The following is a 23,586-nucleotide window of genomic DNA, read 5'->3' as shown; positions in this document are numbered from 1 at the left end:
GGGAGAATGTGTGTGTGACAGAGTGTGTGTGTGAGGGAGAGTGTGCGTGTGAGGGAGACTGTGTTTGTGTGTGTGAGAGAGGGAGAGTGAGTGAGTGTGAGTGAGTGTGTGTGTGTGTGTGTGTGAGAGAGAGAGAGTGTGTGTGAGAGGGTGTGTGTGAATGAGAGAGTGTGTGTGAGAGGGCATATGTGAGTGTGTGTGAGGGAGGGTGTGTGTGAATGAGAATGTGTGTGAGAGGGTGTGTGCGAGAGAGTGTGTGTGAGTGTGCGAGTGAGTGTGTGTGAGGGGGGGTGTGAGTGAGTGTGTATGTGAGGGAAAGTATGTTTGTGTGTGTGTGTGTGAGGGAGAGTGTGTTTTTGTGAGTGTGTGAGTGAGAGATTGTGTGTGAGTGTATGTATGTGAGTGGGAGAGGGTGTGAGTGTGTGAGGGTATGAGTGAGAGAGAGGGTGTGTGTGTGTGAGAGGGTGTGTGAGAGGGTGTAAGTGTGCGAGAGTGTGTGTGAGAGGGTGTAAGACTGTAAGTGTGAGAGAGGATATGTGTGAGTGTGAGAGGGTGTGAGTTTGTGTGTGTTTGTGTATATGAATGTGTGTGAGAGTGTGTTTCTGTGTGAGATGTAAGTTTGTGAGAGAGAGAATTTGTGTGTGAGTGTGTATGAGAGTGTGTGAGTGTATGTGAGAGTATATATGTATATGAGAATGTGTGTGAGAGTGTGTCTGTTTGTGAGTGTGTGTGAAAGTTATCTTTATTCATTTGCGGGATGTGTGCGTCACTGGCAAGGCCAGCATTTATTACCCATCCCTAATGCCCTTGAGAAGATGGTGGTGTCTCACTTTCTTGAACCACTGCAGTCCGTGAGGCGAAGGTACTCCCACAGTGCTGTTTGGGAGGGAGTGTGAGGATTTTGACCCAGTGACGATGAAGGAACGGCGATATAGTTCCAAGTCGGGATGGTGTGTAACTTGGAGGGGAACTTGAAGGTGGTTCCCATGCGCCTGTTGCCCTTGTCCGTCTAGGTGGTAGAGGTCGTGGGTTTGGGTGGAGCTGTCGAAGAAGCCTTGGCGAGTTGCTGCAGTGCATCTTGTAGATGGTACACACTGCAGCCACTGTGCACCGCTGTTGGAGGGAATGAGTGTTTGTTTAAGGTGGTGGATGGGGTGCCGATCAAGCAGACTGCTTTGTCAATATACATAGATGACCTGGAAGAGGGGACAGAGTGTAGTGTAACAAAATTTGCAGATGACACAAAGATTAGTGGGAAACCGGGTTGTGTAGAGGACACAGCGAGGCTGCAAAGAGATTTAGATAGGTTAAGCGAATGGACTAAGGTTTGACAGATGGAATACAATGTCGGAAAATGTGAGGTCATCCACCTTGGGAAAAAAAACAGTAAAATGGAATATTATTTGAATGGGGAGAAATTACAACATGTTGCGGTGCAGAGGGACCTGGGGGTCCTTGTGCATGAATCCCAAAAAGTTAATTTGCAGGTGCAGCAGGTAATCAGGAAGGCGAATGGAATGTTGGCCTTCATTGCGAGAGGGATGGAGTACAAAAGCAGGGAGGTCCTGCTGCAACTGTACAGGGTATTGGTGAGGCCGCACCTGGAGTACTGCGTGCAGTTTTGGTCACCTTACTTAAGGAAGGATGTACTAGCTTTGGAGGGGGTACAGAGACAATTCACGAGGCTGATTCCGGAGATGAGGGGGTTACTTTATGATGATAGATTGAGTAGACTGGGTCTTTACTCCTTGGAGTTCAGAAGGATGAGGGGTGATCTTATAGAAACATTTAAAATAATGGTCGGGGAGACTAGAACTAGGGGGCACAGCCTCAAAATACGGGGGAGCCAATTTAAAAGCGAGTTGAGAAGGAATTTCTTCTCCCAGAGGGTTGTGAATCTGTGGAATTCTCTGCCCAAGGAAGCAGATGAGGCTAGCTCATTGAATGTATTCAAATCACAGATAGATAGATTTTTAACCAATAAGGGAATTAAGGGTTACGGGGAGCAGGCATGTAAGTGGAGCTGAGTCCACGGCCAGATCAGCCATGATCTTGTTGAATGGCGGAGCAGGCTCGAGGGGCTAGATGGCCTACTCCTGTTCCTAATTCTTATATCCTGGATGGTGTCGAGTATCTTGAGTGTTGTTGGAGCTGCACTCATCCAGGCAGGTGGAGAGTATTCCATCACACTCCTAACTTGTGCCTTGTAGATGGTGGAAAGGTTTTGGAGAGTTAGGAGGTGAGACACTCACCACAGAATAGCCAGCCTCTGACCTGCTCTTGTTGCCACAGTATTTATGTGGCTGGTCCAGTTGAGTTTCTGGTCAATGGTGACCCCCCAGGATGTTGAAGGTGGGGGATTCGGTGATGGTAATACCGTTGACTGTGGTGGTGGTTAGACTCTCTCTTGTTGGAGATAGTCATTGCCTGGCACCTGTGTGGTGCAAATGTTATCAGCCCAAGCCTGAATGTCGTCCAGGTCTTGCTGTATGTGGGTATGGACTGCTTCATTATCTGAGGAGCTGCGAATGGAACTGAACACTGTGCAGTCATCAGCAAACAGCCCCACTTCTGACCTTATGATGGAGGGAAGGTGATTGATGAAGCAGCTGCAGATGGTTGGGCCTCAGACACTGCCCTGAGGAACTCCTGCAGCGATGTACTAGGGCTGAGATTATTAGCTTTCAACAACCTTTGTGCTCGGTATGACTCCAGCCAGAGGAGAGTTTTCCCCCTGATTCCCATTGATTTCAGTTTTACTAAGGCTCCTTGATGTCACAGTCGGTCAAATGCTGCCTTGATGTCAAGGGCAGTCATTCTCACCTCACCTCTGGAATTCAGCTCTTTTGTCCATGTTTGGACCAGTGCTGTAATGAGGTCTGGAGCCGAGTGGTCCTGACAGAACCCAAACTGGGCATTGGTGAACAAGGCTCTCTCTCTGACTCTCACTGGATGTGGAATGTGTGCGAGTGTGTGTGTGTGTCTCTCTCTCTCTCCCTCTATTCCAGGGTTAATATTCAATGATAAATCTATCCTGGCTACCGGCATGTATTACTCACTGTGATATTAGTGTGCATTTCAGTGTCAGTGTGTCAGCTGAAAATAAAGTCTGTGCTGCCCAAGAGCCTGCGACTGCCGGACAATCCTCTGCAGACCAGCCTTGAGAATGTTAATCAAGTATTGATGTGTTGTGAGTGGGTGGAACTGGGCCGACTAATACATTATTATTCACTCTTTGTTCCACAGCAGTTCGATGGTGAAGCACTCGATCCAAGTACGTTTCTGTTACTATCCTTCCATTCTCCACATCCATGTATTACTGTTTAGGATTAGGTTCTCATTGAGTTGTGCAAAGAATCCTGAGCAACATGCGGTACAGTATCTGGGAGTTTGTGTGCTGAGTACACTGTATGAGGGTGGGGAGTTGGGTGGGGTACAGTGTGTGTGAGAGGGTGGGGAGTTGGATGGGGTACAGTGTGTGTGAGAGGGTAGGGATTTGGATGAGTTACAGTGTGTGTGTGAGATGGGGAGTTGGATGGGGTACAGTGTGTGTGAGGGGGTGATTCCTGTTTCCCGTCGCCAGGTGTTGTGTTCTTAACTCTTAAACATAATCACATGAGCTGCGTACTGCAGACACAGTCACTCTGTGACCTTCACCTTTATTACCTGAACTAATGGGGTGGATGGGGTACAGTGTGTGTGAGAGGGTGGGGAGTTGGATAGGGTACAGTGTGTGTGAGGGGGTGGGGAGTTGGATGGGGTACAGTGTGTGTGAGGGTGGGGAGTTGGATGGGGTACAGTGTATGTGAGGGGGTGGGGTGTTGGATGGGGTACAGTGTGTGTGTGAGGGTGGTGAGTTGGATGGGGTACAGTGTGTGTGAGGGGGTGGGGAGTTGGATGGGGTAGAGTGTGTGTGAGGGGGTGGGGAGTTGGATGGGGTACAGTGTGTGTGTGAGGGTGGTGAGTTGGATGGGATACAGTGTGTGTGAGGGGGTGGGGAGTTGGATGGGGTACAGTGTGTGTGTGAGGGTGGTGAGTTGGATGGGGTACAGTGTGTGTGAGGGGGTGGGGAGTTGGATGGGGTACAGTGTGTGTGAGGGGGTGGGGAGTTGGATGGGGTACAGCGTGTGTGAGGGGGTGGGGAGTTGGATGGGGTACAGTGTGTGTGAGGGGGTGGTGAGTTGGATGGGGTACAGTGTGTGTGAGGGGGTGGGGAGTTGGATGGGGTACAGTGTGTGTGAGGGGGTGGGGAGTTGGATGGGGTACAGTGTGTGTGTGAGGGTGGTGAGTTGGATGGGATACAGTGTGTGTGAGGGGGTGGGGAGTTGGATGGGGTACAGTGTGTGTGTGAGGGTGGTGAGTTGGATGGGGTACAGTGTGTGTGAGGGGGTGGGGAGTTGGATGGGGTACAGTGTGTGTGTGAGGGTGGGGATTGGATGGGGTAGTGTGTGTGAGGGTGGGGGGTTGGATGGGGTACAGTGTGTGTGTGAGGGTGGTGAGTTGGATGGGATACAGTGTGTGTGAGGGGGTGGGGAGTTGGATGGTTTACAGTGTGTGTGTGTGAGGGTGGGGAGTTGGATGGGGTACAGTGTGTGTGAGAGGGTGGGGAGTTGGATGGGGTACAGTGTGTGTGAGAGGGTGGGGAGTTGGATGGGGTACAGTGTGTGTGAAGGGGTGAGGTGTTGGCTGGGGTACAGTGTGTGTGAGAGGGTGGAGATTTGGATGGAGTACAGTGTGTGTGAGGGGGTGGGGAGTTGGATGGGGTACAGTGTGTGTGAGGGGGTGGGGAGTTGGATGGGGTACAGTGTGTGTGAGAGGGTGGGGATTGGATGGGGTACAGTGTGTGTGAGATGGGGAGTTGGATGGGGTACAGTGTGTGTGAGGGGGTGGGGAGTTGGATGGGGTACAGTGTGTGTGAGAGGGTGGGGAGTTGGCTGGGGTACAGTATGTGTGAGAGGGTGGGGAGTTGGATGGGGTACAGTGTGTGTGAAGGGGTGGGGAGTTGGCTGGGGTACAGTGTGTGTGAGAAGGTGGAGATTTGGATGGAGTACAGTGTGTGTGAGAGGGTGGGGATTGGATGGGGTACAGTGTGTGTGAGATGGGGAGTTGGATGGGGTACAGTGTGTGTGAGGGGGTGGGGAGTTGGATGGGGTACAGTGTGTGTGAGGGGGTGGGGAGTTGGATGGGTTACAGTGTGTGTGAGGGTGGGGAGTTGGATGGGGTACAGTGTGTGTGTGAGGGGGTGGGGAGTTGGCTGGGGTACAGTGTGTGTGAGGGGGGGGGAGTTGGATGGGGTACAGTGTGTGTGGGGGGGGAGTTGGCTGGGGTACAGTGTGTGTGAGGGGGTGGGGAGTTGGATGGGGTACAGTGTGTGTGGGGGGGGAGTTGGATGGGGTACAGTGTGTGTGAGGGGGTGGGGAGTTGGATGGGGTACAGTGTGTGTGAGGGGGGGAGTTGGATGGGGTACAGTGTGTGTGGGGGGGGAGTTGGCTGGGGTACAGTGTGTGTGAGGGGGTGGGGAGTTGGATGGGGTACAGTGTGTGTGAGGGGGGGAGTTGGATGGGGTACAGTGTGTGTGAAGTGGTGGGGAATTGGCTGGGGTATAGTGTGTGTGAGGGGGTTGTGGGGTTGGGTGGGTTTAATTGATTCTTTGCCATTTTAAGCTTCCATTAAAGGGATACACAGCTGCCGTCAGGCAGTGGGAGATGCAGGTTTGCCATGCTGTGTGATGAGGATTTTGTGGTTCCCATATTACTGGCCGCTCTGTTGTAGATGCTTAAGAATGTTGTCCCCCCCACATTGGGGTTATATTAATATTTAGCAGCAGTAGGCTATTCAGCCCCTCAAACTTGCTCCGCCATGAATTCCATTATCCTGCCGTTGCTCCGTATTGCTTGATACCCTCACCCAGCAAAAATCTATCGATCCCAGTCTCGAAAGCTTGAATTGCCCCCCAGCATCCACAGCATTTTGGGGGTCGGAGTTCCAGAGTTCCAGACCCTTTGTGTGAAGAATTGCTTCCTGATTTCAGTGCTGAATGGTCTAGCTCTTATATTAAGATTATGCCCCCTTGTTCTGTACTCCCCCACCAAATGAAATACTTTCAATGTATCGACCCTCTTGAATAATTTTAACATTTGAAACACCTTTATTATATCACCCCTCTATGCTCAAGGGAATACAATCCAAGTCTATGCAACCCTTCCTTATAATTTAACCCCCTAAGCCCCACTATCATTCTGGTGAAGTTGTTCTGCACCGCCTCCAAGGCCCATATATCCTTCCTGGGGTGTGGTGCCAGAACTGAATGCAGTGCTCCACATGGGGTCAAGCCAGAGTTTTATATAAATGTAACATAACTTGCACCCCTTAATATTCCAGTCCCTTTGAAATCAAGGCCACCATTTCATTCAGCTTTTTGTACCCGTCAACATAGGCGGACCCTTGTATCGAGGATAACTTGCTTCCACGTCAAAAAAGGATGAGTTCACAGATGTTTCAATGAAGGACGCAATGTTCCAGGTCCTGAACTACATCCTGAAGGATGGAAGATGCCTGTGCGTGGATTTTTTTAATGTGTGGTGGCTGTTGCACACCAGGCACCACACGGGCTTGACAGAGCTAGATCTGGGTTCAGTGCAGTATCTTTAAATGGTTTGTGTTTGCCGTTGGGACAGCTTTCCTGTTCCTCCCTCCTACACACTAAGTTGGAATCATGACTCACTGCACCATCTCCTATTCAGCACCTTCCCCGCTAGGACATCGTGCATCCCTCAGCCTGCCCTTCCTCCTGCAACCCACAGGCTTTTAAAACCCAAACTTGGCATCACCTGACCACCACCACTTGTTCTATTGATGCAATAAAGACACACGGCCTTGTCCCACACCACGGGGCCTGGGGCCTGGGGCCTGGGGCCTCTGCCTCGATGAACGAGTAGCTGCTTTCCTCAGTGTTCAGTGCGGGGGCAGAGGGGGATTGGAAAATCTCGGGTTGTCCATCTATCTGGAGTCCCCAGGCTTCGAGCAGCTGCAACCTAACTGAAGTGTTGGCAAAACTCACCAACATGAAAGTGAAGCAGGAATCAAGCCCCTGGCCATTGTCTCCTCTCGAAAAGAGAGGAATAGAGGTCTAAAGTCAAATACTGCGGATGCTGGAAATCTGAAATTAAAAATAGAAAATGCTGGGGCAGGTCAGGCAGCTTCTGTGGGGAGAGAAACAGAGTTAACGTTTCAGGTCGCTGACCCTTCATCAGAACCAAAAGATGGATCCAGAGGAGGTTTTAACAGAGGACAGTTGGTATGCAGTCTAAATATATGATAACTCCTTGGCCCACCAGATCGCTGAATCGATTTCCTTTCTCAGGTACAGGACGACGTTATCTCTTCAACTCGGTGACGGGCACACGACGGTGGGTGTGAGAAGGTGAAGATCACGGGCTCAGATCACACGTCGCCCGAGCTGTTTACTTGCTGCGTTACTGCGATTGCTTTTAGTTTATGGGGTGAGATTAGCGTATTCACAGCCCGAGGGTTCGGCCACATCGGGCCATGGCACAGGGAGGATCGCACACCCCCGACAGAATCCACCACATCTTTGCTGTGGCCCACCCAGGTGACCCTTAACCCCGGCGACTCCTAACCTCGGCTGTAAAGCTGCACTCTGCCCCCTTTACTCATCTGTCGCACGTCTTACTGATCGACAACTCTGCAAATAAGTGTGTCCGAAATACGGGAATATTTCATTACAAACCTCGCTGTAAAATCGTTCATCTTTGTGCTTTTAAATGTTCTGGCCTGCTGCCTGTCCGTTGTGAAGCGATGTCTGGATTATGGGACATACGGCATTTCAATACACATGTATTTTATATTGGCATGAATCAGGGTGTGGTTTAAAAATAAAGAAAGAGAGAAAGAGAAAGAAACGCTACATTTATGTCGCACTTTCACTACCTGTAGGGCACCTACAGCCAATGAAGTACTTTTGAGGTGTAGTGTAATGTAGATGCTTCATGGGTTCTTTGCTTACGGATTCATAGCAACACATTACTATTAAGAACTAGTTGGTTTCTTAACAACCGTTTAACAATCACACTACACATTACCAGTTCATCCATTAGGCTCACAATTGCATACCTCATCGTGGATGACCCAAACCCAACTGACTGAGGTTTTATTGAGTCTTGTGAACATCACTTGACTGGCTGAGCCACTCACAACGCAACAGCCCTACAACTAAACGATAAAGCTGAATGCCCTCTTATTAAAGGGGCACTAGAACTGACAAATTAACAAATAAAACTTTGTGAACCTTAAACGGTAAAATTAAAATGTGGTTGCCGGGGGTGATGATGTACTCCAGTCCCTCTGGTGCCCACCTCTCGCGGAAGGCCGCGAGCGTACCGGTGGACACCGCGTGTTCCATCTCCAGGGACACCCTGGCACGCAACAACTCTACAACTCTTTTGGGGGCAAACATAAACATTAAATTACATGCCCCCCGATCTGGGGGACACTCCAAACATTTCCCAAGGCCCTTTTTTGTTTTTTTTTGGTTTTTTTGTAGATTTTTTGTGGTTTCTTTGGGCTCTAAAACCATAATTTACAAGTGCCCCCTATAAAAGGGGATGGGAAAATAAAAACCCGGCAATTAAAACAAATTAAACTTTAAAATATATAAAATCAAATTAAAATTTGGTTGCTGGGGGTGATGATGCACTCCAGTCCCTCCGGCGCCCACCTCTCGCGGAAGGCCGCGAGCGTACCGGTGGACACCGCGTGCTCCATCTCCAGGGACACCCTGGCGCGCAACAACTCTACAACTCTTTTGGGGGGGGGACAAAATAAACATTAGATCGAGTGCCCCCCAATCTGGGGGACACTCCAGACACTTTTAACTGCCCTCTTTTTTTTGTTTTTGGGGGTTTTTTTGGTGATTTTTTTTTGGGGTATTAAAATCATATAATTTACAAGTGCCCCCTATAAAAGGGGAGGGGGACACTAAAACCCGGCAATTAAAACAAATTAAACTTTAAAACATAAAATCAAATTAAAATTTGGTTTCCGGGGGTGATGATGCACTCCAGTCCCTCCAGTGCCCACCTCTCGCAGAAGGCCGCGAGCGTACCGGTGGACACCGCGTGCTCCATCTCCAGGGACACCCTGGCGCGCAACAACTCTACAAACCTCTGAACATACTCACGGGTGCATACATTACAAGTAGTCACTGTTGTAATGTATGAAGGGCTGAGGGTTCGTGGTTCAGGATTCTACCATTGTTGGAGAGATGGGCATAGTGACAGCAAGCTTGGCCTGCAGATTGGAGGAGGAAGATGGAGCGATGAAATGTGAGGTCACCACAGTGAGGGTGCAGAGTGTGTTTGGAGGTTACAAGACTGAGAGGAAAGTTCGGAGTGTGCTGGTGTTGATACAATGGACAGAGAGGTTGGAGGTGAGAGGGGACAGAAGGAGGGCCTGTCAGACCGACAGCTTTCTCTGGTACCCTGCCCTGGAGTGTGAGAGGTGTGAGAAGACACACACGGTACCAGTATTCAGGTCTTGGGCAGACATGAGCTTCATAGCATTGCAAGCTGTTGAAGGGAAAGGAAAGCTTGATATTTTGTGTGTACACGGCATTTGGAAATGCAACAACAACTTGTATTTATATAGCACCTTTAATGTAGTAGAACATCCCAAGGTGCTTCACAGCAGCGTTATAAGACAAAACAGATAAATTTGACACCGAGCCACATAAGAAGAAATTACGGCAGATAACCAAAAGCTTGTTTAAAGAGGTAGGTTTTAAGGAGTGTCTTAAAGGAGGAAAGAGAGGTAGAGAGGTAATGCATATCAGAGAGTATACAGATGGTCACAGACAGTTAGATCAGCATTACACATAAACAGGCCTTGAGTCTCTCCTTGGTATATGGCAGCAGGTGCAAGGTGTGAGGCAGGGTTGGGTACAGCGATGGCTGACATCAGTACCAGTGTTAGTCACACGGGAGCTCCTGAACCACTGGCACTATTATTGGATGGCCTGCCTGTGGAGCACCATCATCTGGGACATGGTCTTTCCAAGCAGCCAGTCGGTGTGCATGGAGACGAGTGCTGCCCCACCCTTCCCCGTCGAGACCAGAGCAATCAGCTGTCATTACCAGTGGTGACTGGAGACAAGCCGGCAGCTCACTGTACATTGGGCCCGTCCGTTAGAGGCCGTGAAACTTTAAATGAAAGTCAGCGAAACGTGTTGGATTTTCCCGCTCTCTGAAGTCTCCCTGGTCCATTTGGACATTTGTCTTCTCTTGTGTTCAAGATGATTGTTTAAAATTACATTTTCATATTTACTAGAATTATCTGGTCTCATCTGTAATTTGGAAGCACTAATTTCTTTAAAACAATTATTAGTTTTGTGTATGACAACATGAATCATTAAACAGTGTATTTAATATTTATAAAGGTGTTTGACTTTGACTTTTATCATTGTTTTCAATTAGCTGAGGAACTCCTGGCCACTGTTGGACTGTACTATCTCATAGGCAGTCTCTCGAAATCGAGGAAGACTCGGTTCCACTCCAAAAGTGACTGTACAGTCCAATATGGGAATTACAGTCTTTGTCACAGGTGGGGCAGACAGTGGTTGACGGAAAGGGTGGGTGGGGAGTCTGGTTTGCCGCACGCTCCTTCCGCTGTCTGCACTTGTTTTCTACATGCTCTCAGCGACGAGACTCGAGATGCTCAGTGCCCTCCCGGATGCTCTTCCTCCACTTAGGGCGGTCTTTGGGCAGGGATTCCCAGGTGTCGGTGGGGATGTTGAACTTTATCAGGGAGGCTTTGAGGGTGTCCTTGTAACGTTTCCTCTGCCCGCCTGGGGCTCGCTTGCCGTGTCGGAGTTCCGAGTAGAGCATTTGCTTTGGTAATCTTGAGTCGGGCGTGCAGACAATATGGCCCGCCCAACGGAGCTGGTCAAGTCTGGTCAGTTCTTCGATGCTGGGGATGTTGGCCTGATCGAGAACACTGATGGTGCGTCTATCCTCCCAGAGGATTTGCAGAATCTTGCGGAGACATCGTTGGTGGTATTTCTCCAGCGATTTGAGGTGTCTACTGTATATGGTCCACATCTCTGAGCCATACAGGAGGGCGGGTATCACTACATCCCTGTAGACCATAAGCTTGGTATTTGCAGTAATTGCAGCATGACAAGTTTTCATGGGCATTTTTCATTATAAATGTGGATCTAGGAATTCATCATGGAAAAGGTGACAAAGGAAAATAACGGCTGTAGTCAGAAAGTACACACAGATGTCAGATATTTAATACATATTAAAATGGTTACTTGATCAGGAACATAAAACTCTTAAGGCTTCGTAAGTGCCAGTGAATTATCGCACGAGTAGGAGAAGATGCCCCACGCCATCCCAAGTATGAACAACTTTGCAGTAAAAGAAAATTATAATGCGTAATCAATGGTGTGAGGAGCTGTGCCTTGCAGTATAATGGTGTGCATTTTTGTGTGTCTGAATAAAAGCTAGTTAAAAAAAATTAACTGCAATTGTCATGATCTTTTTTGTCTTATGTGACCCACTGCTCAGATTGACACACTCCCAGAATAAGATTTTTTTTAATAGTCTTGTGTATACCCTGCATTTCCTGTAAAGCATCATACCTCAGCATATCCTCCAACTCACTGTGAGCAAAGCCTTGGAACATCTGCATGTATGTCAATCTATCTATATTACAAGAGGAATTGCATGCCAGTATGTCAACAAATATAAACACTGTAGACATCTGATGAGCTTGTGGACTCCATAAGAACTCATCATGGATCTCAAGGGCTCAGGAAGCCTAGCTTAAACGTTTAAGGGTTAGGGTAATGAAGGACGCGTTATCATCCACAGGATGAAACTTAGAATTCAGTACAAATTCCAGGGGCTAGATTTTACACGTTTTTTTGCATGCATAACGCCCACCTAATGTTAGGTATAACACCCAGATATCGACCATTTAGCCACAAAATAGAAACTGACGCACATTTTTCGGACACTTATCGCCGAGTGTTACTTTCCCCATGTACATAACGTGAGAAAAAATACCGACCGCCCACTTTTTTGGGGCGGAATCATCAGAATGGGTGAAACCAACGCCTATAATGTCGCCCAGCATTACTTTCCGCAAGTAATTAAGGCCGAGATTCAACTGGTAACCATTACCTAACGTTGTGGCAAAAGGATTTGGGGATTAACAGGGAGAGAGCCAAGTCAAAGCACAGCCAAGGTGCAAGAGCTATTGGCACTTAAGTCTGGGGAGAGCTAAGCCAGAGCACATAGTGCAAAGGTAATCGGCACAAAGGACTTGAGGGAGAGTGATATATATGCAGACTATAGATATACTCTCTGTGTAGTCACTGTATAGTTGCATAAGATAGAGACTTGTTTACCTGATCTACTATCAATAAGGTTTATACTGTGTATATACGTGCTGGCACCACTAGAGGGTGCAACTGGTGGAGACTGGAGTTTCCTGTCCTGCTCTGGTGGCAGGGGCTGTATAAAAGGGGAGCCACCATGTGGTTGTCTCACTCTGGAGTTTGGAATAAAGGACCAAGGTCACTAGTTTGAGTACAACACATTGCCTCGTGGAGTCATTCATAAGTACATTACAGACATAATAGGTGTCCCTGGACCAGAGAGGGAATCTACCTCACAACGCCCCCACCCAGTGACCCACTTCTTCTGAACAGAGAAGGGAGGAGGGGCGATGGACAGGATCGGACACAGCTGTAACACCCCTCCTCCTTTAGTTTAATAAGCTACTGACACTCAAGGGGCCGAAATTGGCCATCGCTGGAAACGGGGTGCACCTACCGTGTTGTTTTTACCGGCACAGTGATTGCGGTGGCCTCTTGAGTGAAATTCCGCTCGTTGGCTTTATTTTCCGGCGGATCGGAAGTCGGTCAGAATGGGGGCGGAAGTGGGGCAGTGAGCGGAAGTTCGCGGTCTAGAGGGGCGGACGTTGGGGTGGGGTGTAGTATACGCCGCTGTCAGTCATCAGCATAGCGCTGATGACATCATCACGGTGGAGCATCACTTAAAGGGGAAAGCTGGTGCGATTCTTTAAGTTCGATCCACCAGGGAAGGTTTTGGCCGGGCCAGCAGCCTGACACCCAAGAGGAGGTGCCGAGCTCCCTGTTGGCAGCCCGGCCGAATCTGGGGGGCATAATTGTCGGCCCGACCTGGCAGTCGGCCGACAAAACAAAATATGGTGGCAGCGTCAGTCGGTCCTCCCCTATAATGGGAGCCGCACTGCCATTTTAAAAGGACTCCAAGCTCAGTGCACTGAGAAAAAGCTGCTCTTGGCACCGAGCGGTGGCAGCAAGATTTTTTCAGCGGAATTTCACCATCGGTGGTGGGGGGGTTGAACATCGGTGGTGCGCGCTCCGAAGATGCACATAGAACGGATCGGCAGCAGTGGAGCGGTAGTGGGAGGCGAGCGGGTCACCGCCGGGATACAGCAGGAGCGGAATTTTCAAAATGGCGGCCATTCCACAAAAAATAGACGACCTTTGCACCCCGCAGCGTGGCCGCTGATTTCCAGCGGTAACAGGCCTTAAGGGAAGAGACAATTTCGGCTGTCTTAACATGAAGAAATGTCATTTGGCTGAGGTATGGCGGGTGAGTGGGACGATACAAAGAGAGGCATAAATCAGCACCCTCAAATTGAGGGGGGGGGGGGCGCGAGGGGGGGCAGGGAAACACAAAAGGAGACAAAAGGATTTAATAAAGGAGCCAATTTATCCAGTGTGTAGAATAACAGAATGCTTTAATAGGGCAAACACACTCCTGGGACCATCCAGTCAGGACTAGAGTAGACAGTGCAGTTACCGACTATCGTCATACAATCAATTAACATAGAAAAGCTTCTACAGTGCGAGAAAGATTACAGCTTCCAACAGTGTAACTGTGCCAAGTACAGACAGAGGGCACTCACCCTGCACCACAGCCTCTCCGGTAAAATATCCCAGGATTGGAGTGTTCCACGGTGGAGATTTGCAGTCAGGTCTACTTCCAAACGCTGCTCACTCTCTCCCGCCCGTTTCCAAAGGATTTTCACCTCCTGATGTCAAGGGCGACCTTTAACCTCCGACCCTCCTTACCGTTAACGAGGGCTGCCTGGGGACAGAAGCCTGTCTCACCTGTTACGTGAGGAGCCTGCGGCTGTTGGAACAAAGCCCATCCCAGAAGGAGGCTTTCAGCCATACGTGCCTCGACCTCCAATAAACCGGTGAGCGGCGGTAGCAAACCGCCATCCTCCCTCACAGCTAAAGTCAACCGCGCGCACTGTAGTTCAAAGGTCAGCCTGCACTGTTCTTAACCCATCCTGCAATGAGAAGGAACAGTCTCTACCAGGTTAGCACTTTAGCAAGTCAGTTAAGTGGACCGTAAGGGTCACTCATTCTCAATGTAGTGGCCAGTGGGGGGGGGGGGGGGGTTGCTGGGTCAGGTGGAGGAGTTTGTCAGTGCAGTTAGTCACTTAGTGCAGCCAGGGGAAGGGGGTGGGGTGGGGTCTTGAGGGAGATGGGTGATTAAGGATCAATGATGGGGAGGGCCCAGGATCAAATGCCCATCCATCTAATTAAGGCTCCTTGGTCACGCAGCACAATGTGGCTGCTTTCTGGGAGAGTGGCACCTCACTCCCCCATTTCTATATTTCAATTTGCTGCCCGTCTCCCATAAGTCTGTGTGAGGCTGCTGGGAACACGGAGACTGGTTGCTCAGGACATTCAGCATAGCCGGGCAGGAGGGCGAGTCACAAGACCCGTGTGCAAACGTTCCTGATGGTTATGTAAGAGTCAAGGTGCTTACATTGATGAGGGACATCAGCAACACGAGAGCTGTACATCTGCATTCAGCAATATTCAGCAAGTACAAGTGGCTTTACAAATGATTTAATGCAGCCTGCCTGTGGGAGGCCTCGAGCCTGCCTCCCTCAGTCAGTGTGGCCTCGGGCCAGAGTCACACAGTGTGGCCTCGGGCCAGAGTCACGCAGTGTGGCCTCGGGCCAGAGTCACGCAGTGTGGCCTCGGGCCAGAGTCACGCAGTGTGGCCTCGGGCCAGAGTCACGCAGTCACACAGTGTGGCCTGAGGGAAGCCTATGGACAAAGCCTGTCAGTTCAGGGAGTCACTCACTCAGTGTGGCCTGGTGATGGGGCAACTTGAGGCAGAGCCCCATTAGTTCTCCCCACTGCCCAGATACCCGCACTGTTGCTGGGACAGGACTGTAACTCTCCCGGTGGTCAGTATCCCAGCACTAACATAGTGACAGTTGATATTTTCAGTCAGTATCTGTCCATGAGGATTAACTTGGCTGCAGCCTGGGCTGCGAATGAAGCCACTAAAGGCCCCAGCTGAACTGGCCTAGACTCATCAATGGGTGAAGTCACTGAAAGAGGAACAGAGAATCCTGACTGAGTATTTCCCATCAGTGCCCAGCTCCCACATCCTGGTACGTCCCCTGGACAAGAGCTCATTAAATCGCTCATGCCTGTAGTGCGTAGCAGCCATAATGGCGAAAGTAACAAATCCCGAGAGCGGTTCAGTGGCGTCAGCTGAAGCGGGCCGCAGCAGAAAGTAAATGTGACTTTGTTTCTTCAATCAGGGCAAGTGCAATGTAGCTGGGAAAGGAGGGCGGGGGATGACTCTCACGGAGGAAGAGCAGCAGTGGCCACTCAGTGCTCCACATGAACCACGTAGCGAAGGCGCGCCTGGCTCTCCAGGTAGATGACGTATTCACTCTGGGAAAAGCAGCTTTCCTGTTGCAGCTTCATCTTCTTAGGCTTACCCTGGGGCACCATCACTGTCTTCCCCTCCAGCATTAGCTCCTTGTCCAGGGAACAATCTTAAGAGAACAAGACAGAGAAAAACAAATTGCACAGATTTTGTTGGATCCAAAATTGGCTCAGAGGCAGGAAGCAAAGCATAATGGTGGATGGGTGTTTTGTGACTGGGACAATGTTTCCAGTGGGGTTCTGCAGGGCTCAGTACTGGATCCCTTGCATTTTGTGGTATATATCAATGATCTAGACTTGAATGTAGGCGGTATGATTAAGAAGTTTGCAGATGATACTAAAATCGGCTGTGTGATCGATAATGAAGGAGAAAGCTGCAGACTGCAGGAGGATATCGGTGAACTGGTCAGGTAGGCAGAACAGTGGCAAATGGAATTTAATCCGGAGAAGTGTGAGGTAATGTATTTGGGGAGGGATAACAAGGAAAGGGAATACAGATTAAATGGTAGGACACAGAAGTGTAGAGGAACAAAGGGACCTTGGAGTGCATGTCCACAGATCCCTGAAAGTAACAGGCCAGGTAGATAAGGTGGTTAAGAAGGCATACGGAATACTTGCCTTTATTAACCGAGGCAAAGAATACAAGAGCATGGAGGTTATGCTTGAACTGTATAAAACACTGGTTAGGCCACAGCTGGAGTACTGCGTGCAGTTCTGGTCACCATATTACAGGAAAGATGTGATTGCACTGGAGAGGATACAGAGGAGATTTACGAGGATGTTGCCGGGACTGGAGAATCTTAGCTATGAGGACAGATTGGATAGGCTAGATTTGTTTTCCTTGGAACAGAGGAGGCTGAGGGGAGACCTCATTGAGGTGTATAAAATTATGAGGAGGCTAGATATAGTGGATAGAAAGGGCCTATTTCCCTTAGCAGAGAGGTCAACACCCAGGGGGGCATAAATTCTACGCAACGTTATAAGCTTCTTCTTTTAATCGAATACTATCCTTAACTTCTTAGTTAGCCATGGATGGATCACTTTTCCTGTGAAGTTTTTATTTCTCAATGGAATGTATTTTCTTTGAGAATGTTAGAATGTTTCTTTAAATGTTTGCCACTGCTGATCTACCATCATACATTTTAATTCTAATTTCCCAATCTACTTTAGCCAACTCGCCCTTCATACCTATGTAACTGGCTTTTTTTAAGTTTAAGACTCTGGTTTCATACTTAAGTATGTCACTCTCAAACTCAATGTGAAATTCTATCATATTATGATCACTCTTCCCCCAGAGGATCCTTTGCTATGAGATTACTAATGAACAATGTCTCATGACACACTAGAAGATCTAAAATAGCCTGTTCTCTGGTTGGTTCCATGTCATATTTTTGTCGAATGTTTACCTTATAATGCTCCTGTGAAACACCTTGGGATGTTTTATTATATTAAAGGCGCTATATAACTACAAGCTGTTGTTGTTGTATTGTTCTACATCAGCCTGGGTTCCCTCACCCAATCGCTCTTCATTTGCCACTGCAGAACAAGCCGCGTGTTCAACATCCGGGCTCGATCTGGATGCGGTCAAACAGCCACCAATCACTGTTTACTCAAACTGGTTAGTTGGGAAAGGTACTGCAGGTGCCCATGCCCATGGAACCAAGACCCAGGATGAGGAAGTTATAACGTAACAATTAAGAGCAGGAGTAGGCCACATGACCCCCCCCCCGAGCCTGCTCCATCATTCAATAAGATGATGGCTAATCTTCGACCTCAACTCTACTTTCCCGCCCGAACCCCATATCTCTTGATTCCCCTAGAGTCCAAAAATCTGTCAATCTCAGCCTTGAATATGCTCAATGATTCAGCATCCACACCCTCGAGGGAAGAGAATTCCAAAGGTTCACAACCTTCTGAGTGAAGAAATTCTTCCTCATCTCAGTCTTAAATGGCTGCCCCTTTATCCTGAGACTATGCTCCCTAGTTCTAGACTCTCCAGCCAGTGGAAACAACCTCCCAGCATCTACCCTGTCAACCCCTCAATCTTATATTTCAATACGATCACCTCTCATTCTTCTGAACTCCGGAGTGTATAGGCCCAAACTACTCAATCTCTCCTCATAGGACAACCCTCTCACCCCAGGGACCAATCTAGTGAGCCTTCGTTGCACCGCCTCTAAGGCAAGTATATCCTTCCTCAGATAAAGAGACCAAAACTGTGCACCGGGAGAAAATTGGGTGTGGGGAGAGAGGGGGAAAGGAAAGAAAATGTATTGATCCTGTGTGTTTAAATTATCAGAGAGGGCGGGATGTTCATACCTGGTTCAGTCATGCCACGGGCAATGACACTGTCAAAGCCTGGGGGAGGGGCTATCAGCTGGTGGTCATCTATGAAAATCGAATGTTCTTTCCCCAGAGCCACTTCAGTCAGGAACATGATACCGCCATGCTTGGATGTTAACTGAACTGTAAAAGAGAACAATACTGTCACAGTATTCATTTACACAAGCAGCCAATAATCTTTTGCAACTCAATTGTGTCAGCTCTGGTTCAGTGCTAGCCGTTTGCGAGATAAATGATAAATGATCAGATCAGATCATCTGTTTTTAGTGACGTTGGTCGAGGGATAAACTTTGGCCAGGAAGAGAACTCCCCTGTTCCTCTTAGAACAGTGCCGAGGGATCTTTTACATCCACTGAGAGGGAAGGTGGGGCCTCGGTTTGTAGTCTCATCCGAAAGACGGCACCTCAGACAGTGCAACACTCCCTCAGTACTCTCGTCTCTGGAGTTGGACTTGATCCCACTAGCTTCTGACTTAGAGGCAAGAATGCCGGCGCCTGAGCCACAACTAAATTTCTTGAAGCCGAGAGCGAAATTACGGACATAAAAAAGTTGACTTTCTCCAAATTTTCACATGCTCAGCAAGAATCACGATCAAATTCAACAAGTGTCTTGTCTTTGTTACAGCTCTTCCATGGATTCACCTAAAAAAGTTATCAGCCAGGGTTCGTGTTCCTGATCATTAGTGACAGACCCCTGCTGGAAAGTACATGTGCAGACACTAAATGAGAGCAGGATCGGACTCAACTGTGATGAACCATACAGTCAAATAACTTGTCGACATTCACTGTCCAGGCTCACAGGTGCTGAATGGTCATTGGGCAAGGTAACAGCACTCTGGAACCTGAAGGGAGAGTCAGCACCTTCAGGAGAGGGAGAGGACTACATTTGGAAAAACCTTTCCTTTTGTAATAGAACCATAGAATGATACATCACAGCAAGCAGCTATTCGACTTACGCCGGCTCTTTGAAAGAGCTATTCAATTAGTCCCACTCCCCTGCTTATTTTCCCCCTTCAAATATTTATCCAATTCCCATTTGAAAGTTAGTGAAATCAAGGGAACATAAGAAATAGGAGCAGGAGAAGGCCATATGGCCCCTCGAGCCTGCTCCACCACTGAATACGATCATGGCTGACCCGATCATGGACTCAGGTCCACTTCCCTGCCCGCTCCCCATAACCCCTTATCCCCTTATCGTTTAAGAAACTGTCTATCTCTGTCTTAAATTTATTCAATGTCCCGGCTTCCACAGCTCTCTGAGGCAGTGAATTCCACAGATTTACAACCCTCTGAGAGAAGATATTTCTTCTCATCTCAGTTTTAAATGGGCAGCCCCTTATTCTAAGATTATGCCCTCTAGTTCTAGTCGCCCCCGTCAGTGGAAACATCCTCTCTGCATCCACCTTGTCAAGCCCTCTCATAATCATATACATTTCGATAAGGTCACCTCTCATTCTTCTGAATTCCAATGAGTAGAGGCCCAACCTGCTCAACCTTTCCTCGTAAGTCAATCCCCTCATCTCCGGAATCAACCTAGTGAACCTTCTCTGAACTGCCTCCAAAGCAAGTATATCCTTTCGTAAATATGGAAACCAAAACTGCACGTAGTATTCCAGGTGTGGCCTCACCAATACCCTGTATAGCTGTAGCAAGACTTCCCTGCTTTTATACTCCATCTCCTTTGCAATAAAGGCCAAGATTCCATTGGCCTTCCTGATCACTTGCTGTACCTGCATACTAACCTTTTGTGTTTCATGCACAAGTACCCCCAGGTCCCGCTGTACTGCAGCATTTTGCAATCTTTCTCCATTTAAATAATAACTTGCTCTTTGATTTTTAGTGACAAAGTGGATAACCTCACACTTTCCAACATTATACTTATCTGCCCCTGCTTCCACCACCCTGTCAGGCAGTGCATTTCAGATCACAACAACTCACTGCATGAATTATTTTCTCTTCATGCTGCCTCTGGTTCTTTTGCCAATCACCTTGAATCTGTTACCGACTTCTTGTTACCGACCCCTCTGCCACTGGAAATTAGTTTTTCTTTATTTACTCTATCAAAACCCTTCGAGATTATGAACACCTCTGTTAAATCTGGCCTTAACCTTCTCTGCTCTAAGGAGAACAATCCCAGCTTCTCCGGTCACACCACATAATTGAAGTCTTTCATCCCTGGAACCATTGCAGCAAATCTCCTCTGCAGCCTCTCCAAGGCCCTGACATCCTTCCTAAAGTGCGGTGCTCAGAATCGGCAACAATAGTTCAGCTGGGGCCGAACCAGTGATTTACAAAGGTTTGGCATAACTTCCTTGCTTTTGTACTCTATGCCTCTATTAATAAAGCCAAGGATCCCATGTGCTTTATTAATGGCCTTCTCATCTTGTCCTGTCACCTTCAAAGACTTGTGTGCATATACCCCCACGTCTCACTGCCCCTGCAGCCTCTTTACAATTGTACCATTTAGTTCATTTGCCTCTTCAGTCTTCCTACCAAAATGCATCACTTCACACTTCCCTGCATTAAACTTCATCTGCTATGTATCTACCCACTTCACCAATCTATGTCCCCCTGAAGTCTATTGCTACACTCCTGGTTGTTTACGGTGTTTCCAAGTACGATAAGCAAGAGTGTAAGCAGTCCAACTGCTTTAATTACCATATCCTGATGACTTGCTCTTTTCAGACGCAAAATAGATTCCACGTCCGACCCGCCCCCCCGAGTGTGGCATTATCCGCAGCCCAGTTTTTAGGATGGCAGCGACAACGGCAATGTTGGTCCCGTGCCACAGGAGGCGGCGGTTCTCAATGTTATCGTGCCTCTTGAAACGCTCATCCTACAAACATAGAACAGTCTGCATTAGTATCTGGGTGATGCCAGTACCTGCCCCTGGTAACACGCATACCCAGCTCCCTGGGCATCCTGACCTGGTGACACCCATACCCAGCTCTCTGGGCATCCTGTCCTGGTGACACCCATACCCAACTCCCTGGGCATCCTGTCCTGGTGACACCCATACCCAGCTCCCTGGGCATCCTGTCCTGGTGACACCCATACCCAGCTCTCTGGGCATCCTGTCCTGGTGACACCCATACCCAGCTCCCTGGGCATCCTGACCTGGTGACACCCATACCCAGCTCCCTGGGCATCCTGTCCTGGTGACACCCATACCCAGCTCTCTGGGCATCCTGTCCTAGTGACACCCATACCCAGCTCCCTGGGCATCCTGTCCTGGTGACACCCATACCCAGCTCCCTGGGCATCCTGTCCTGGTGACACCCATACCCAGCTCTCTGGGCATCCTGTCCTGGTGACACCCATACCCAGCTCCCTGGGCATCCTGTCCCTGGTGACACCAATAACCCAGCGCCCCGGGCATCCTGTCCCGGTGACACCCATACCGAGCTCCCCGAGCATCCTGTCCCGGTGACACTCATTCGAGCTCCCCGAGCATCCTGTCCCGGTGACACCCATACCCAGTTCCCTGGGCATTCTGTCCTGGTGACACCCATACCCAGCTCCCGAGCATCCTGTCCCGGTGATACCCATACCCAGATCCCCTGGACATCCTACTGAATTGATTTTAGTTCGCATTCGTTCCCGAGGATATTTTCCCTGCCGCACTCTTTTCTTTACGTTCTATCTTGATGATGAAGCTTCGTCCCAAAAGTTAGCTTGTGACTGGTCACCGCCCCTGGACATTGCCCGGTCAGGAGAGAGCAGACCTGTTTCTAGCAGAAAGCAGCAAAGGTCATGCCTGCACTCCCTGTTGTGACCCAGCGTCACACCGCAGTCACCGGACAAATCCCGAGTTTGTACTAAACCCGCGATGGGCTCTGCCCGCCCCTTCGCAAGCTCACCTCTCCCTCTCTGTTCGTCTTCCAGATGTTGCGGATTTTCAGTATTCCATGCAAGCCGCTGGTCGCATCGGAGTATTTCTTAATCATCTACGAGGAAACAAAAAGTTGGAGGGGTCCCATAAGACAAGCGGGGTGGGGTGGGCACCGATGGTGATTTGGGTTACTATCGGGTTACTGAAGAGCTGGTAATGAAAGCAATTTCTCTCCTCTCTGTCCCCCCTCTCCCTCACCCTCACCCCTCCGCCATCAACAGATTTAAACAAGGTAGCTGCAGAGACCATCTGTGGTGTCGGAATTAATGATGTGAATGCAAAGACTGCTGACTAGCCAGAATGGTCTGTCTGACACCCGAAGATTGACTCCAGTACACACCCAGGCCTAGGGATTGCTGGGACACCACTCCGCCAATGGAACTGCAGCGGAGCAGAATCCCCACCCGCTCTTGCCCCAGACCATTCCCAATCCCGGGATCGCAGTCACTTGCGTTTCCGGAGTGGGCATGCCGGCACCAGTGAAGGGCCCACAGTAGTGGCTGCTCAGGCTCGAATTGACCCAGCCCTCCTCCCTCCCCTGCGCCTCACCAGAAATTTCCCACTCCCCGAGGTCAACATGGGGTAGAAAACTCCAACTACCCATTCAAAGCATCGATCACATCACTCGAGTAAAGGGTTGAGGTCTACTAGGCCTTAAAGCCACATCTCAATTTGCTGGAGGAGAGGTTGGGGTTCGGGGGTAATGTACCGGGAGTGAGGTGGGGTTTCGGGGGTAATGTACCGGAGGTTTCGGGGGGAAATGTAGCAGAGGTGAGGGGGGTTTCGGGGGTAATGTACCGGGGGTGAGGGGGATTTCGGAGGTAATGTACCGGGGGTGAGGGGGATTTCAGGGGTAAGGTGCTATCCTAATTTACCTTGAATTCTTCAGAATTTTGTGGTAGCAGTGAGAGGTTGCATTTCAGCAGATTATAGTCTTCATCCACAGGATGCGGCACCGACTTAATTTCTACGTTCTCGGTTTTCTGCCCCTTCTCAGCTTGAAGACTCTGGGCGAGTTCAATATCGGCCAGCACCTGGTGATTTACATAGATGTTTGCAAGTTAGATAAAAAGGGATGCTCTGCGAGGGTGGGGCTGCGGGTGCGAGGGGGTGGGGAGCAAGATGCCAGGGTGGGGAAGGGGTGCCAGGGTGGGGTGGTGGACGGCAGGGGCTGGGGGGGAGCGGTGCAAGGGCGGGGGGAGGGGTGGAGGAGGACAGAGGTGGGGGGGAAGGGTGCGAGGGCAGGGGAAGGGGGCAGGGGCGCATTCAAGGGGTGCGGTGTGGAGGGGAAGGGGGTGCGAGGAGTGGAGGGGGGTGGAGTGGAGGTGTGCGGGGGCGGGGGGTGAGGGTGGAGGGGGGGTGCGAGGGCGGGTGAGAGGGGTGCGGGGTGGAGAGGTGCGGGAGCGGGGTGGTGGTGTGGAGTGGGCGGTGTGGAGGGGTGCGAGATTGAGCGGTGCGGGGTTGGGGTCGAGCGGTGCGGGGGCGGGGTCGAGCGGTGCGGGGGCGGGGTCGAGCGGTGCGGGGTTGGGGTCGAGCGGTGCGGGGTTGGGGTCGAGCGGTGCGGGGGCGGGGTC

At 49.7% G+C, this 23,586-nt stretch overlaps 2 protein-coding genes across 4 annotated transcripts in view; one reads left to right on the top strand and one right to left on the bottom strand.

Moving 5' to 3' along the window:
• Positions 1–8,054, top strand: part of LOC139276824 (cadherin-related family member 4-like) — a 134,164-nt gene extending 126,110 nt beyond the window's left edge. Inside the window, exons 19-20 of the mRNA XM_070894822.1 lie at positions 3,247–3,274; positions 7,364–8,054. Coding sequence (XP_070750923.1) covers positions 3,247–3,274; positions 7,364–7,419 — 84 coding nt within the window. The 3' untranslated portion in view covers positions 7,420–8,054. The remainder of the gene's footprint in view (positions 1–3,246; positions 3,275–7,363) is intronic.
• A 5,741-nt stretch (positions 8,055–13,795) lies between these two features.
• Positions 13,796–23,586, bottom strand: part of parp3 (poly (ADP-ribose) polymerase family, member 3) — an 86,961-nt gene continuing 77,170 nt past the window's right edge. For all 3 annotated transcript variants that reach the window (XM_070895784.1, XM_070895783.1, XM_070895781.1), the window contains exons 7-11: positions 22,888–23,046; positions 21,981–22,067; positions 20,779–20,956; positions 18,098–18,244; positions 13,796–15,888 (exon numbers count right to left, since the gene is read on the bottom strand). In XM_070895784.1, coding sequence (XP_070751885.1) covers positions 15,719–15,888; positions 18,098–18,244; positions 20,779–20,956; positions 21,981–22,067; positions 22,888–23,046 — 741 coding nt within the window. In that variant the 3' untranslated portion in view covers positions 13,796–15,718. The remainder of the gene's footprint in view (positions 15,889–18,097; positions 18,245–20,778; positions 20,957–21,980; positions 22,068–22,887; positions 23,047–23,586) is intronic.

The sequence above is a fragment of the Pristiophorus japonicus genome, chromosome 12 (genome assembly GCF_044704955.1).
Source record: "Pristiophorus japonicus isolate sPriJap1 chromosome 12, sPriJap1.hap1, whole genome shotgun sequence".
NCBI classification, from domain to species: domain Eukaryota; kingdom Metazoa; phylum Chordata; class Chondrichthyes; family Pristiophoridae; genus Pristiophorus; species Pristiophorus japonicus.
This window is presented reverse-complemented; position numbering and strand designations above follow the sequence as displayed.